We start from the raw sequence: 15,989 nt of genomic DNA, 5'->3' as shown, positions 1-15,989 counted from the left end.
TTGTAACGCACATAATATGTTAAGTACTTAGTACAAGTACCAACGCATAAGTAGTTATATATCATTTAAAATTAAAGAAAATATGATACTATTTTGAATACAATAAAAATTTAAAAATCATATTTATCTTAAATTTCATATTTTATGACTATTATAGTTGAGCGATTTTTTTTTCATAACGAACCAATACGATTCAGAAATTATATTTATTTATTCTAATATTGAGTTGGAAATAAAAATTATATTAAATACGTACTAGTGTATGAAAACTATTTCTAATAACCTATAGGATAATAATATTTGGGTATGGGAAAATTACTTATATTTATGTGTGAATATTATTAAATTATTGCATATTAATGTCAACTTAATTGAATCACTAACTATAGCTGCTAGTTACAGGTAATAAAGTAAAGAAAAATCCATATTTCTTTATGCCATATGATAACCAATAAATTAATTTGACATTACAGTGTCTTTTATGAATTACAGTAAACATTCCATTAGATTAAACATTGATTATTCATAAGTCTTAAGACTGCTGGTGGAAATATTTGAACTGTATTGATTAAGTTAATAACGATTTTCAAAAAAAATTACAATTAGATTTTCAGTTGGAAAATGCCGTATTCAATCATTTGAATCACAGTTTTATCAAAAAGACAATGATCTTATTGTGTCTAATTAAATTTGAAATTTCACAAAATCTAAGTTAATTTTTATCTCAAAAGTTTGTATTTTTGTGGTACTTATTAAACGAATCGTATTGAAATATTGAATTTGTATTTTATATAAATTTAATATACATACTGGCTAAACATATTATACACATTGAAATGTATGAAATAAAATAATCTAATACAAATTATATTTTATAGATAACTATAATCTATAATGTTATTAACTATGTATATGATATGCCAATATCAAATTGTATTTAATTATAATTATATTATATAAACAAATATTTTATACTGATAAAATTAACTTTATTTGACTAGTGGTCTATAATAACGGAGTACCGATCAACGGTATTAAAACGTTGAAAATTGATGTGTATACACACAATATCTATTACTACGAAATGATTATAAAAACGATATTAAAATTTAAAAAAAATTTAATATCAATTAGTGAACAATAATAGTATTATGACTGTTAATTTTTGCGAGTGTATTTTTATAAGTGTTATTGATTATACATTTTACAAATGATCTATTTGCATAGCTATTATATGAAAACAATATTATATATAAGTAAAATTTACCGCGTTTAAACCATATTAACGAAGACAATAAAACCCATGTGTGTAATACATAATTATATTATATTTATGTATAAGGTAAACTATTAACGACAACTTAGTGAATTAAACATAACATTTATTCAGAGTGATGTTCAATAAATAAATATTGTATTATATTGATTATTGTTTTTCGTTTATTTTGTAATACCTATCCTACTATACAGATATATTAATATGTTAGTAATAATAATCTTATGAAAGACAAAAGTCGGGTGAATTTACATTTTTTTTCTTTTTAATTCTAAAATTTTTTATGTGACTGCAAACAAATACTAATAATTTTGGATCAATGTGTGAACACGGTATAATATTGAATCGATGAAATGGTAAAAAAAAAATCAGTTATATAACGTACATACCGGATACATTAGCGTAAATACGAACATATTTGCGTGTACTGAAAGTGCTCTGCTACATGAAATTCTCGATGGCGCATAGTTTGAATTCCAAAACGTCCAAGTCCGAACAAATCCTCAGGGCTATATAAACTAGAAATCGCTTTTACTAAACAATACAGTAGGTGACGTTTGATGTTTATCATTTACCAGCATTATACACATGAAAATATGATAATTTTTATTTTTTTGAAAGGAATGTTATTACAATATACAATAATGCGCTCTTACATTTACATTTAATAGAACGCTATACCCGCATGTGTTGTCTCTGTCTTATACACGCGTAACATAGTTAAAAACTGTTTTGCGCGGGACAATTTTACTCCCTTGTTATTTACATCAAAATTGCCAAAATTTACCAATAATTTTTAATAGTTAAATGAAAAAAACCTAAAGTTCTCAAACCGATAACTTTAATTGCATTTATGTTATAAAAAAAATGAAAACGCTACGACACAGGTAAAGTTCTTCTCAATGCGATTTAAAATTTTGTTAATTTTAATACAAACATCGAGGGAGTAAAATTGTCGCGCGTAAAACAGTTTTTAACTATGTTACGCGTGTATAAGACAACACATGCGGGTATAGCGTCCCCTTAAGCGTAGGTATAAAATTATAAATATTGGGCGGCGCACCGAATAGGCAATTCATGGTCATCATAATATATTATTATATTATTTTATTGCTAGCATACCAGGCTAGGTTCCGCCCAATATTTTAATTAATAATAACTAATTATTTATCAACTTTATCGGACTACATTTATGCTTAAAACCTTATCTGCAGAGATGTGATGTCCTCTTTAATTTAAAAAAACTGCACGGCGATTGAATAAGTAGTTTCGGAGTTTATCCCGAACATACAAACAAACGCTAACATTTTAGTATAAGCGAAACATTATACAGTGCCGGCCCAAGATATTATGGCGCCCTTAAAAATATAGCTCAAATATGTAACAATTTATTATTATAAAGAAATGTAATTATTACACACTGTTATTATTTAAAATTATTCGGCCGTGCCTCGGACCGCTACTGACATTATACAGCAACGAACTCGTCCCTTCGAGTGGTTTTCGCTAACTAAACAGAAACGCTAGTATAGTATATAACAATATTAGTAGCTAATATATAAAACTACGATAATAAAATCATTGAAATAACATGGTACGGAAAGTATTTTACTTCTCGGAACGACTGTTCATATCTACTCGCCGATAAAACACACGCAAAAGAAAAAAGGTCAGGTTACAGGTAGCTGGAAACCTGCAGGCCGCCGTAATAATATATGTATAGGTATACAATTTATATGTTTATTTAAATTAATAATAACTAATTATTTATTAATTTTATCGGACTAAATGCACGCCTATGTCATTCGCCGTGATGTCCTCTTTAATTCTAAAAAAACTGCACGACAATTGAATAAACAGTTTCGAAGTTTATCCCGAACATACAAACAAACGCTATCATTTTATATATTAGTATAGTATAGTAGAGATGGATAAACGACTACTGTCGTTTGTATGATTGCAAACAAATGTTTTGTATTTATATTTTTATATTAAATAATATATTATGTTTTAATATACTTATACCTCGAACATGCACAATGCTCATACCATGTGTCTTATACCATACGAGCGAGGCATTAGCTGAACAGTTGTTTATGAATTATTATTCAAGTGAAATGACTGTGAGTTACAGTGTGAGGTCGTACAATTATCGTTTAACTTTCGACGGTATTTTTTGTCGAAAATTGTCTAATATTAATGATAATAATATCCGCGCACAATAATAATATATTTTGCTATTATTGTAATATTACGCCAACTGACATTAGTGACATTGCAGTCAGTTGTGTTTCGTGTGTCGATCAATGATCATGATAAGAAATTAATAGTAAAATAATGCGGACATCAATAAACAGACAACGATTTTTTCATAATTAATACGTGTATTTTGTAGTTGTGTTCACATTTGCTCACTCATTCAACATACAAAAAAGAAAAAAAAAAACACAGTTGAAAATAATAATATTAGGTTCTAACATTGAATTTGACGTTACACTATGTCTTGTCAATGACAGCTTGACCAAGATACGTGCACAGTATCATCGATTTGTTGGTACGATTTATATAATATGTGTATATATTTGATTTTTTTTCTTAGCGATTATTGCATTCAAGTCAAACTAAATAATTACACACTACTAAATGCGTGATACTATTAATATTAAAACTACGGGAAAAAACGCTGGCATTAAAACATTATTTTGGTCTCGTGGTGTACGTAAACAATGAAAAATTACAATGCTGTTGAAATAATTAAAATAAGTTTAAAAAAGAACATCGCATAGGGACATGTTAAAAACTCATAAACAAATATGGTCATGAGAAATACATTTATCAGAATACAAATAAAAAGACCCATTTTTTAAATTTAAAATTATAATATATATATATATATATATGTATATTAAATGATTTGTGTTAAACTAGCTTTAGTATTTAATAAATAATAATTAACCAGCGTCTTATTTATTCCACTATCGTTATGATTACACAAAATATAAAGCGATACTGTTTTAAGTACAACACGATGTATTAGTTATATATATATATAACGATAAAAAATTATTTGCACAGTGTTTATCGGAAAAGAAAAAAAACCCATTTCTCTTATCCATATTGACAAGACAAACAGATTTTTACTCTTGTTTTTTCATCGCCAAAGATATTTCTGTTACATAAAAAAAAATATGGCGAAATAATATGAAAAATCATTTCAGAAGATTTTTTTTAAATAGTTGTATATAATTTAAATATAAATTTATGCTTCATTTACCGTAGCATTTCTAAAGAACAAAACACATGACATACTCGTATTTAAATCTATAATAGGTATTAATTATCTAAATTCATACTTCACACACAGTAATGTTGTTATGTATAATTATATTGTAGGTATAAATTATTAACATTATTTTTAAAAATTTTTATATGAAACATGCTTAAAAACACTTATATATTATTTTTTGATTAAACATCGCGTTGTATAATTGCCATTTAATATTATATTTTCTAGGTTTCTGAGTATCTATACTTAATTTATATGTTGTAATATAAACGAATATAATTGATATATAATATCATAACTGTTTGGTATTTGATATTTACTTCTATTGTATAATTGATAAATATGATATAAATGTAATACCTTGGTTAAATCACTTAAATCTAAATCAAACATTTTCATATTGGATTTAACACGTATTGTTTATATTATAGTTAAGTCTAATATTTATTTGCATTGCATTCGCTGTATTATCATTAAAATTAAGTAAGACAATATTTATCGATAGATGTAATGTATATGCCTCAGAACTTAATATAATAATAATTATATTGTTTTTTTTTTTATTATTAATATTAGTAAAAATTATCGTATACATATATTTTGGGTACGTTTAACATGAATACAAATATTAGTTTAGTTGTCAATATATACGTACATGTGTGTTGAATTTAAAATTTATAAATTTTAATTCATATTAATCGTACTAATTGTTTGCTATCCAAATTTTTGAAAGTTAAACTCTGTTAATTGTACAAATCTATATATCATGCCTGTCTAAAAAAGGTAAATTTATTTTCATTATATTTTTCGTATAGATTAAAAAAAAAAATAATAATATATATACTTATTTATTTGACGGTTTCGGAGAATCGGTGAATCCTATCAATTTTCTCAAAAACAAACGTAAGCCTACTATATTTTATAATATGTTAAAAGTTTATTCACATAAATGTAGTTATTAGTAGTTATTTAATAATTACATCGTACGTGTAGCTATAGAGTGTAGAGCACATACAACGTATGTATATTATTGCGATGATTAATATTTTATTTTTATGTTAATTTTGTTTTACCTACTGAATCACGAAAACGTGTTGCGTTATAATTTCAAATTGAGTAGATAGGTAAATTCAATTGTTGCTCGCAAGCGTGATCGTTATTATTATTATTATTATTATACAAAATGCGATGTACAGATCATTGCGAGCGCCCAAAAGCGCGGTGGAATATAATATAATAATATGTTATCACTTATCATCATTCGATAACAATAATATTGTATTTCTCGTGTTCTCGTCGCTTGTATAAACAGTTGGAATGTTACATCGTGTAATATGCCAGGTAAACCTGCGCCAAATCACTTCTCTAGGGTTGTCGTCGTCGTCATCAAATTCATCTTTTCGCCTTTTCTTTCATCCGTACCACGCGCACAGTAATTAAATACATCATACGTCGTGATCTAAACGTGTATCAATCGATTTCCGGCATCGCTTGTGGAAATACAATATTATATTATATATTATTATAATACGATATCATTATTCTACTACAAATAATGTGCAGTGTGGGGTATGTGAAATTAAAGTGTACGTCATTATCGAATAGACTGCCGAGTTTAGGATTTTTAATGAATTGGAAACATGCGTTTGGGCTGTAAACGAGATGATGGGTAGTGCGTCGAAAGAGGCGACGCTGGAAATGGGTACGTATATGTTGCAGACGATGCTTACGAAATCGCCCGAGTAGGGATGAGTATGATGTTCAAACGTGATAACTGTACCTACTGGTACTGGACATTCTGCGTTTTGCTTGGCATGTTTTAACATATAGACAAGTCAAATATGAAGTTACAGGTACCTAATCTAACCTAACCATTTATTATTATAATATATATGGTCTTGTAGTTGTAAATTGACATATCCGTTTGTTGACTATTAAAATTCAAATTATCATAGTCGCCTGGCTGTTGAGATATTATCGTTAATATTTGTCGAGATATAAGTCATACGAAGGAAATCACAACAACAACAACAGTAACATCAGCTGATGAATAGGACATAATAATAATATGAAGTTTATAGATATCATATTTATTGGTAATCCTCTCGGATCCGAATTCGAAAGTTCTTGAAACTAAATAAAACAACGTTTTCGACCACTCGCTACTTGTTTGCAACGGCCCGTAAATATATTCACATAATTTTAAACATATTATACTAGAACTCGCGACATTCGGAAACATTCGGCTGGGGACCCGAACTGTAGAAAAGTTCGTGAGTAAATATTCCGATGAAACTATACGATCTCTAAGCGATCATCGTAAGTCGCCCGAGCCGCGCGCATCGAATGCCCAGTGTCTCCTCACGTCGACCATAAAATTATACATAGTAACAGGTCTCGCATGCTGCGGTCGGGGGGTAAGTTGAAGGTGGCATGGTGGACGGGACAGGGTGGTGTAATGTAGGGAAGCTGCGAAAGTGTATTGAATGTACACCCTCTAATATAATATATTGTGTATGTACAGCGTGCAAATCGACGATTGTACGTAATAATATATTGTTATAATATTATTACGTACTCGTAACTTTTTATTTTTAATACACTCTATGTATACGTATACAGATATATATATATATATTTACCTATGTACGAGTGTATGTGTCGTATTATATAGTAATTATTATTTCGATGGACTACGTTATAATATTGTTTTTTTTTTTTTTTTTATCATTATTATAATAATTGATATAATATTATTGTTTAGGTGTGAAAATTGCGCATAATTTCGCGTTTTCGAATTTCGCCTAAAACGATTACGTTATTGTTATATTATTATTATTATAATATTTAGATGGCGACGTGTTACATTTATTATTATATATTATTATTACAAATCATAACATGTACACGTACAGTGTGCATCGGCAGTACAATATACGTATAGGTAGTACGTGGTATGTGTGCGATTATTATGTATAAAATTGTATTATCGATAATGTATGGATGTTTGGCGGCGGGAAACCCTCGACACATCATAATATTATACCGCTGTATATTGTATTACGCGTACGACCGTATAAGGGGCACAGGTAAAGTATACAACAGAGCGTCCCGCCGCCGGACCTGAAAACACTTCCGACGTCATTGAAGGAGGTTTTTCTTTCGAATTATTATTACATATTATTGTGATTATTATTGTTGATCATTACCGTCGATACAATGATATAATTATTATAATTTTTATCATTATCATTATTATTATTATTATTATTATTATTATTATTATATATTGTGACGACGACGGAGCAACAACTACTGCGATGACGATGTGCACGGCATACGCATCGTAATGAATTATTATCGTTCGCGCGTGGTGCGCGGGGAGCGGCGTAGCGTCGCGTGTGCGTTCAGACGTTGAATATGTACGACACGTTCGTCTCCTGGCTGGACTGCCGTTTCGTGTACGCGTGGTGGTTGGTGATGTAGTACGAGGACGCCTTGCCGCCGCCGTTGCCGCTGGCCGACGCCGAGTGCTGGAGGTTCTCGTTGTACCGGAGCGTGCCGCAGCACCGGCGGCTCTGCAGCACCGCGGTGAACCCGCGCCGGAACTTGCGGTTGAAGAACGCGTACAGCACCGGGTTGATGCAGCTGTTGGACGCGCCCAGCCACTGCGCGATCGGCGTGGCCACCGGCAGGAAGTCCTCCTCCCACGGCACCAGCCGGCCGCCGAGCTTGATCCGGGCGAATATCGCGTACAGCGGTAGCCAGGACGCGACGAACAGCACCACCACCATGGCCAACATCTTCACCACCTTCACCTTGCTCTGTTGCTGGATGCGCTCCATGCGCGCGCACTTGTTGTCCGTGGGTATGGTCCGCCGCCACACCTTCACCCAGATCATCGCGTAGCACAGCGATATGGCCACCGTGGGCACTACGTAGCACAGGCCCAGGTTGCCGAGCAGGAAGTACAGGTTGCCGTCCAGGTAGTCCGGCCACACCTCCAGGCACAGTTCCAGGCTCGGCGCGTCTTTGAATATGGCCACCATGTCGAAGAACAGCGCCCACGGTATGGTGATGGTGGTCGACGCCAGCCAGATGATGCCGATGATGTACCGGGCGCGACGCGTGGTGATCTGACACTTCAGCGGGTACCAGATGGCCAGGAACCTGACAACAGAGTAAGCGCCGTGTCAACATTATAATATATAAGTCATAATTAGGGACCGGATTTAAATGCGCTTAAAACCGTGAAAAATAGTCAAGAATGCCCTTAAAAAATACATTTTACCACGAAAATTACCTTGAAAATGCCGTGCATTATATTTTTTTTTAAACAATTTGGTATTTTAATTTGGAATTTATAAATAAAGTACAATTATTGTTTATTATTTTATTAAAAAAACTGAAAATTGACTTGATGCTGCTACGATGTTGACACGCATATGTTTTGGGAAAAATATTAATTCTAAATATATCAAAATATACATTAATATTTATGTAAAATTAAAATTAAGATTCGAAGCCTATCTTACTTACTAAATTTTCAGCATTGTATTGAGCAATAATTTATTATTTAATACGTGCAAACACTTAAGATACACTATTATCCGAAATAATTTGTATAGTATATTGAAGGAACATGCATTCAAAACCAACAAAATGACCTAACAATGGTAAAAATTCTTTAAACATAAACAAAACGTTATATGCAAAACACAATTTTTAGCTTTGAAATACTCGTTACATAAAATTAATTATGTAATTGGAAAGTATTGTCTAAGATCAACCAAAAAAAAATATGCACTTTGCATTGAAATCCGGACCTTAGTCGTAGTATACTTTATAGTTAATAATGCGCGTTTGATGAATTTAAAAGATAATTTTATAAAATTTAACTATGAGTAAATAACGTATTTTCTCGGCAAATACAATTATTGTACAATATTATTTTATTCATAGGAAATACGCTAATCTGATATAATCGCAAAAAGTATAATTTGTTTTAGTTTTATCTGTCCCGTAAACCTATTATACTTATAGTTTTACCTTATTCGTTAGGATTATTGTTTACTATAAATATTTGAGGCTTATGATCTTTGTAATTGCCCTTGGCGGCGTTATAGAACGTTGTTAATTCCATTACGGTTTGATAGACACACCAAAATATGTTATGGTTTTACCCCGTCCAATCAACAACGGTAACAACAACAACAACAACGACGACATCAACAACCCAATATTGAAAATCACATAAATAACAAGGTATCCGAATAAATTAATTATAATGTCCAGTTTGTAAGGAGACGAATGATTTTGCCATTGACGTTTCTAAGGAAGGCCTACATTATAATAAACACGCACTGACGCGCACAAGAATCTATGACATCATGTTTACGGTTCAAAAGTAGGGGCCGTCGCATTTAAAGACAATTTACCTTTATACAATACGCTAGTATCGAGACTATTACTATAGTACTATACAGACGAGTATGACAATATACTGATACAGTCAAATAATAACAAATTTTGAAATAAAAACTCGTGTTTTTGAGCGCAATACTTTTTCAACTGACAAAGGGGGCTCGTGTATAACATATATTATACAACTAAAATTAAAAAAAAAATAAAGTGGAAGAATGCGTGCGCAATGTGCGTCTGCTGTTATAAGACTTCAAGAAAAAAATTACACATAACAATATATTATGTAATAATAGTGCTGATCCAAACGGCGATCCACAACTACATAATATTATTATGAAAGTGTGACCAAACGTATATGGCCTATTCGATAGAACATCGCCATCTTTGAAATATGTCGCCTGGTACTGTAAGACAATACGAAAAATGCTCAGCCCGATGCCGTCTAAAACGGAAAATATATATAACTAATATAGTATTATGTACACTTTTATAAAGACGATGTACAATATTTGAGTAAATTTTTTTATGTTCATCGTCATAGCTGCGTTTGATTATACAGCTGTTCGGTATAATCGGCGTACAGCGAATAATATTAAATGTACACTTTTAAACGGTATTTATTTTTCAGATGCTTTTTTTTTCTATATGACAACTCGTACTTTCATATTTCATCTCGTTAAAAATTATTATTAAACTGACATTCAATTGGAAAGAAAAAACTGTGTACAAACTTATACTATTTTATAGTTTTCATTTAAGTACTCGTCATATTAAATAAATCTGCTATATTATTCCTGGCAAACAAGCTGATTAATCATAAAAATATATTAATACGAATACTTAACTAATAACTATGTATTTTTAAAATAACTAATAAACTTAGGAAATTTGAAATATTACATAGTATTGAATTAGAACAAAAATAATAGTAATTCTTCATCTTTAAAATAGTATGCAAACATCTATACTACCAATTGATACAATATTTTAATTTTATGAACGTTACTACCGCAAAAGTTTTCAACCAGATTATAAACGAAATGTGTCATTGTTTCGACTTTTAAATATATACTAATATTACGAATAATTTATCAAAGAAAAACGATCATTTAGAATAATTTTAAATAATATATTAGACAGTCATTTAAATAAATTTAAACAGACATCGTGTTATTATCATCTGCTAAATACTACACATTTATTTCATCTTGTGACGCATTATCTCTATTTTTTATCATACGACACACTGAACTATACGGTTTTGATATTCCGTCACTGGACTTCTAACGTCAATTATGGATTTGTAGAAGGTTTATTATGAATATTATTGGCTTAAAACAAGAAAAAAAAAATATGAAAATAAAATAAAATAAATGAATATTAATTAATAAATTAAATAGCGTAAATGTTACAATATTATATTCAGAATTATTTTATATTCCATAACTAATATATAATCACTATTTTCACTTAAATATTATACCGCTTACGAAAGTAATATCAATTAAAAAATATAATGGGGTTTATAATTATTTATAGAAATCTATTAGTCACATTAAACACGTTATTTAAGCATAAAATCCAATAATATTTTCATCAGTACAGTATTTCATTATCAGAAATTAATGAATACTATTCATCGATATAAAATCAAAAATATTGCAAAATAATTGTTTTAAAACATCAGTGATTACATATTATTCAGTAAAATGTTGAGTAAATAATAACTTGGTCAATTTATTAACCCAGTGAATGATGCTGATGATGATAATACATTATGATAACCAAGATTCGACGTTTTTGTTCATATTATTCGAGTATAAAATGCCAAATCAGATTTAAACTTTAAAATGAATCCAAGGATTAAAACCTTTTTTTATTCATTCTATTACAACTCATTTCTTTCTCGACGCACGGCTTTCAATTATATTTTATTTATCAGAAATAAATAATTATTATGCTCGATTATGTTTTTCTCATTCAGATGTTGCGTAATAAGTTATTCGCTACTATTACTCGTATGTAGACTCAATCATAACGATTTCAAAGGCTTGATGTAATATTATTATGAAATGCTACGGCTATTTCATTTCCATTATCATTACAGTGGAATATCAATTCTCGTTTTTACACAAACGTATAAATGTAAAAATAGAAAAATGTATGTATGATTTTGTTTCTTAAATAAATCATATTTTGTTTGAGAACAGCTATTGTTTTAAATGGCTGCTGTACAAACAAATGCAAATATGAAATATACCTTCCTATTGTTTCTATACATTATTCCGGCTAGGGTGATGGTAAGGACAAAAAAACAATCCATTGACCTTCTTGTCTTCCATGATATTGTTGCACGAAAATATAAAATCAATAGTTTATCGTGATCACTGAAAACCCTTAAGTAATTGCGGCACCATAGGTATATTAATAATACAAACTATATCAGATCATGTTTAGTTAATTATGCACGCCACATACTTGTTTAGTTTTACACAAATATTTACGCATTCAAAAATTAAACAAACCATTAAATATACTTTAATTGATATTTTTATTGCAAAATATGTTAAAAATATAACCCTAAGAAATTGTACGAAAATACAGGGTATTTTAGGTCGCGATTCGAGTATTTGTTTAAAGTTTTACTTATCTCTCGTTTTATACAATACGCAGGATTAGCAGATTTCGAGCTTTCTAACTTTTAGCTAATTCAACCACTTTAAAACAAAAATAATATTCTTGTGGAAAAATTGCTGACTTTATTAAAATTATATAATCACAATAATTAGGTTATGAAATTGTGTAAATATGCATCGGTAATAACAAACAATTAAAAAAATACATCCAATTTCAGAAAAGTAAATTAACCAAACAAAGTTGTAAATCTTTGACTTCGGCTAGTTTGATATTACGAGTATTATATCATTCAAGTGCAAACTTAACACACACACACATATATATGCGCATATGGTGCAATGTTTATTTATAACAAAAATATGAAAAACTTTAACGTCATTGCAGAGTTTACGTTTGTGTCATAATGTATACTTCATCGGCGGATCGCTCAAAACAAATTAATGACATAAGTTTATCTGTAAACAATTAGCAGCACTAACCATAATACGTTTACGGTTAAGATCATAATATATAATATACGCACACAATAAGATGACCTAGGAGATACTTAAATAAATTATAAGCTTTGTTCTTTTAAAATTATAATATATATATATACTGGACGCAAATTCGTCGGACGACAAAAGTGTGCATAGAACACAATACTCTGTGTCCACAATATAGGTGTATTCTGGAAGTGGAAAGATGGGCAGTTCCCCTATAACACTTTATAATCAACGAAATATTTCATTTTACTCCCTCCCCAACTGTTTTTTTAAAATTATTACAACACATCATTTAAAAAAAAAAAAAAAAAAAACATTACGCTCGAGCTTGAATATTATTTTTTTGTATGGGTTTTATGTAATTAGTAACTTGTAGTTAAAATATTAATATTGTAACAGTTTTAAAGTTTTACTGGAAATAAGTACTAATAAGTTGATATATTTTCGATAATTTAACAATTCTACAAAAATTCAAAGACAATATTTAGTCATAATATGATATTTATATGTCGTGCCTTATTTAGTTGTATTATCGGTGAATTGTGTGAGAGATATAAGAGTGTTGGACGGCATTTGTAAAAACTATTTATTACGCTTTTTCTTTACTAAAAAAAAAAAAAAATTCTCCAATTTATGCTGGTCCAGTGCGATACGTTCATGTGCATCTACAGCTCAAGTGCGCACACAATGCTGTTATATTGTTAATCAGGTATTGTATCGCCGTCGTTGTTGTTTTTGTTGTTGTTTTTGTTGTCGTCGTAGTCGTCGTCGTACAATTTGCGGCTGGGCCAAGGTGGTTTACGGCGGTCGTGCGGCGACGACGACGACGACGACGACGACGACGATGGAAAAACGCCGTCGAACCACTGGCAAAAATGGTAACGGTTGCGCCAGTGTCCGGTTTGGTATAGACGATGGGGAAACAAATTCCGACGCCAGTTTCCACGTACACGTGTACGCACGGCGGTGGCGATGTCACATGGCCGCGCACTTGTATTTCGTACCACTAACGGGTCAAGTTCGGCGGGACGGCCGTAAATGGTTGCAAGTTCGGCGGCCAAATTTGGGCCGCGGAGGTGAACTCGACGGCAGTGGCGCGTGTTTAAAACCCCGGGACAGACGTGGTCAGGACACAGTACTGTTTCTTTTCGTGTTCGACAACGACAAGTTGAAAATCCCAACGACACGACAAGTCTCTGCAGCGGACTCTTCCAATCATCACCATGAAGTTAACGGTAAGCGACACGATATTATAGTGCTAATTTTTAATCGCCGATCGTGTTTATTATTATTACTATTATTACTCTTTAAATTCGTGATTAAAAATTATGATAAATGTAAACCTAGGAACATCCACTTCATAACAAATTGCGGTTGTTATAGGATAGTATAGGATAGTACGGTCCCGATTGGACAACTTTCACTTGCAGCGGATCTGTATTATTATAATTATTATCGTCGACTGTCTTCTCTCGAAGTCGATATCTTCTTTTTAGTTTATTCATTTCAATTTTCACACGAGCTTGATATACATATGGTATTGTATTATATTATTCTGAATAACCCGAGGAGTGTTACGAATATACGAGTTAAGTACATAAGTTGAATGTTGCAATGTACAATTATTTTATAATGTACCAAATCAATGCCATAACTGATATATAAAATTAATATACATCATAATATGATACTATGATTTGTAATATTTTAATCGTTAATGTTATTATTACCATAATAATATTGTATTATCTAATCATTTTTATAATTTTTTATTTTTTACGATTTGGATTATGTAAAATATGTCAGTATAATTAATAGTTGTAAATTTATAATTTAATTATAAAATCACATTATTTCAGTATCATTTCGAAGACCATATCTTGTTTAGGGCTGAAAAATAACATACAGTATGACATCTTGTACAGAACATTGAGTACTGCCCTAGGCCGATGAAAATATATCTCATAAATGTACGAATATTATGCCTGCAGACTGAATGTCAGTGGCGCCATAAGGAGAAGGACTGGTCGCGCGTTATTGTGCACGATGTGCGTTCACTAGCCTATTTTTTTGGACGTTTTACTCTAATACGATATGGAGCGTTATCGTAAATAACACGTTTTCACCGATGGTATTTTACTGGCTCACTGCTGTTTTCTGTTTATAAACATGTGCCAAAACAGCCGTTTTCGTCTTTTTCTGGTCTTGACGGTCGGGGACGATGTCCGACAATACCGTGATGGCTGTGCGGCTAAAGTGCTATAGGGTCGTTCAAACATGTCTGCTTTGTAATAATATTATCCTATTAAAACGTTCGGACGCCTAACCAGTAACCACTGCAGTAGTCGTACTTGTAGCGGTCATTAGAGACGTCGTAATAATGTCACGCAACAACAATGATATATTATTATATTATTATTTGCTGTGTTGTGTAGTCATCGTCATAGCGGTTCACACATACCCACATTTATATATATTATGTATATATAAATTATTATGGTCATATATATAGCTAGTTTTGTCATCAGGGTTGGCGGCGGCGGTTGCTACGGTATAAAACAACCACAGTCGCGTAAATCATTATGCCGTCGAGTTGACAAACAATCAATTTCAGTAACGAAACGCACACGGCACACACACACACACACACACACACATACTTTACCATTGCAGTTATACGCATGCACACTCGCCGGTGTGTTTAAATATTACGTATATATATATATATACTATGTATTCGTGTATAGTAGCACTTATATGTAATATAAAAACATTGCAATAAAGGATATGGAGTTTATGAGTTGAGGAAAAAAAAAATGCAATCGCAACTCTACCTATATGTACGAGTATATATTATATCTGTGTGCGTGTGGGTTATAGA

The 15,989-nt window shown here is 31.1% G+C and overlaps 1 protein-coding gene across 1 annotated transcript in view; it reads right to left on the bottom strand.

The window, feature by feature from the left end:
• Positions 1–7,228: 7,228 nt before the first annotated feature.
• LOC113552296 (neuropeptide SIFamide receptor-like) overlaps positions 7,229–15,989 on the bottom strand; it is a 38,515-nt gene continuing 29,754 nt past the window's right edge. Inside the window, exon 4 of the mRNA XM_026955099.1 lies at positions 7,229–8,732. Within this exon, the coding sequence (XP_026810900.1) occupies positions 7,970–8,732 (763 nt within the window). The 3' untranslated portion in view covers positions 7,229–7,969. The remainder of the gene's footprint in view (positions 8,733–15,989) is intronic.

This window comes from Rhopalosiphum maidis, chromosome 2, assembly GCF_003676215.2.
Source record: "Rhopalosiphum maidis isolate BTI-1 chromosome 2, ASM367621v3, whole genome shotgun sequence".
Classification (NCBI taxonomy): Eukaryota; Metazoa; Arthropoda; class Insecta; order Hemiptera; family Aphididae; genus Rhopalosiphum; species Rhopalosiphum maidis.
Note: the sequence above shows the minus strand (reverse complement) of the source record. Positions and strands in the feature narration are given on the sequence as shown.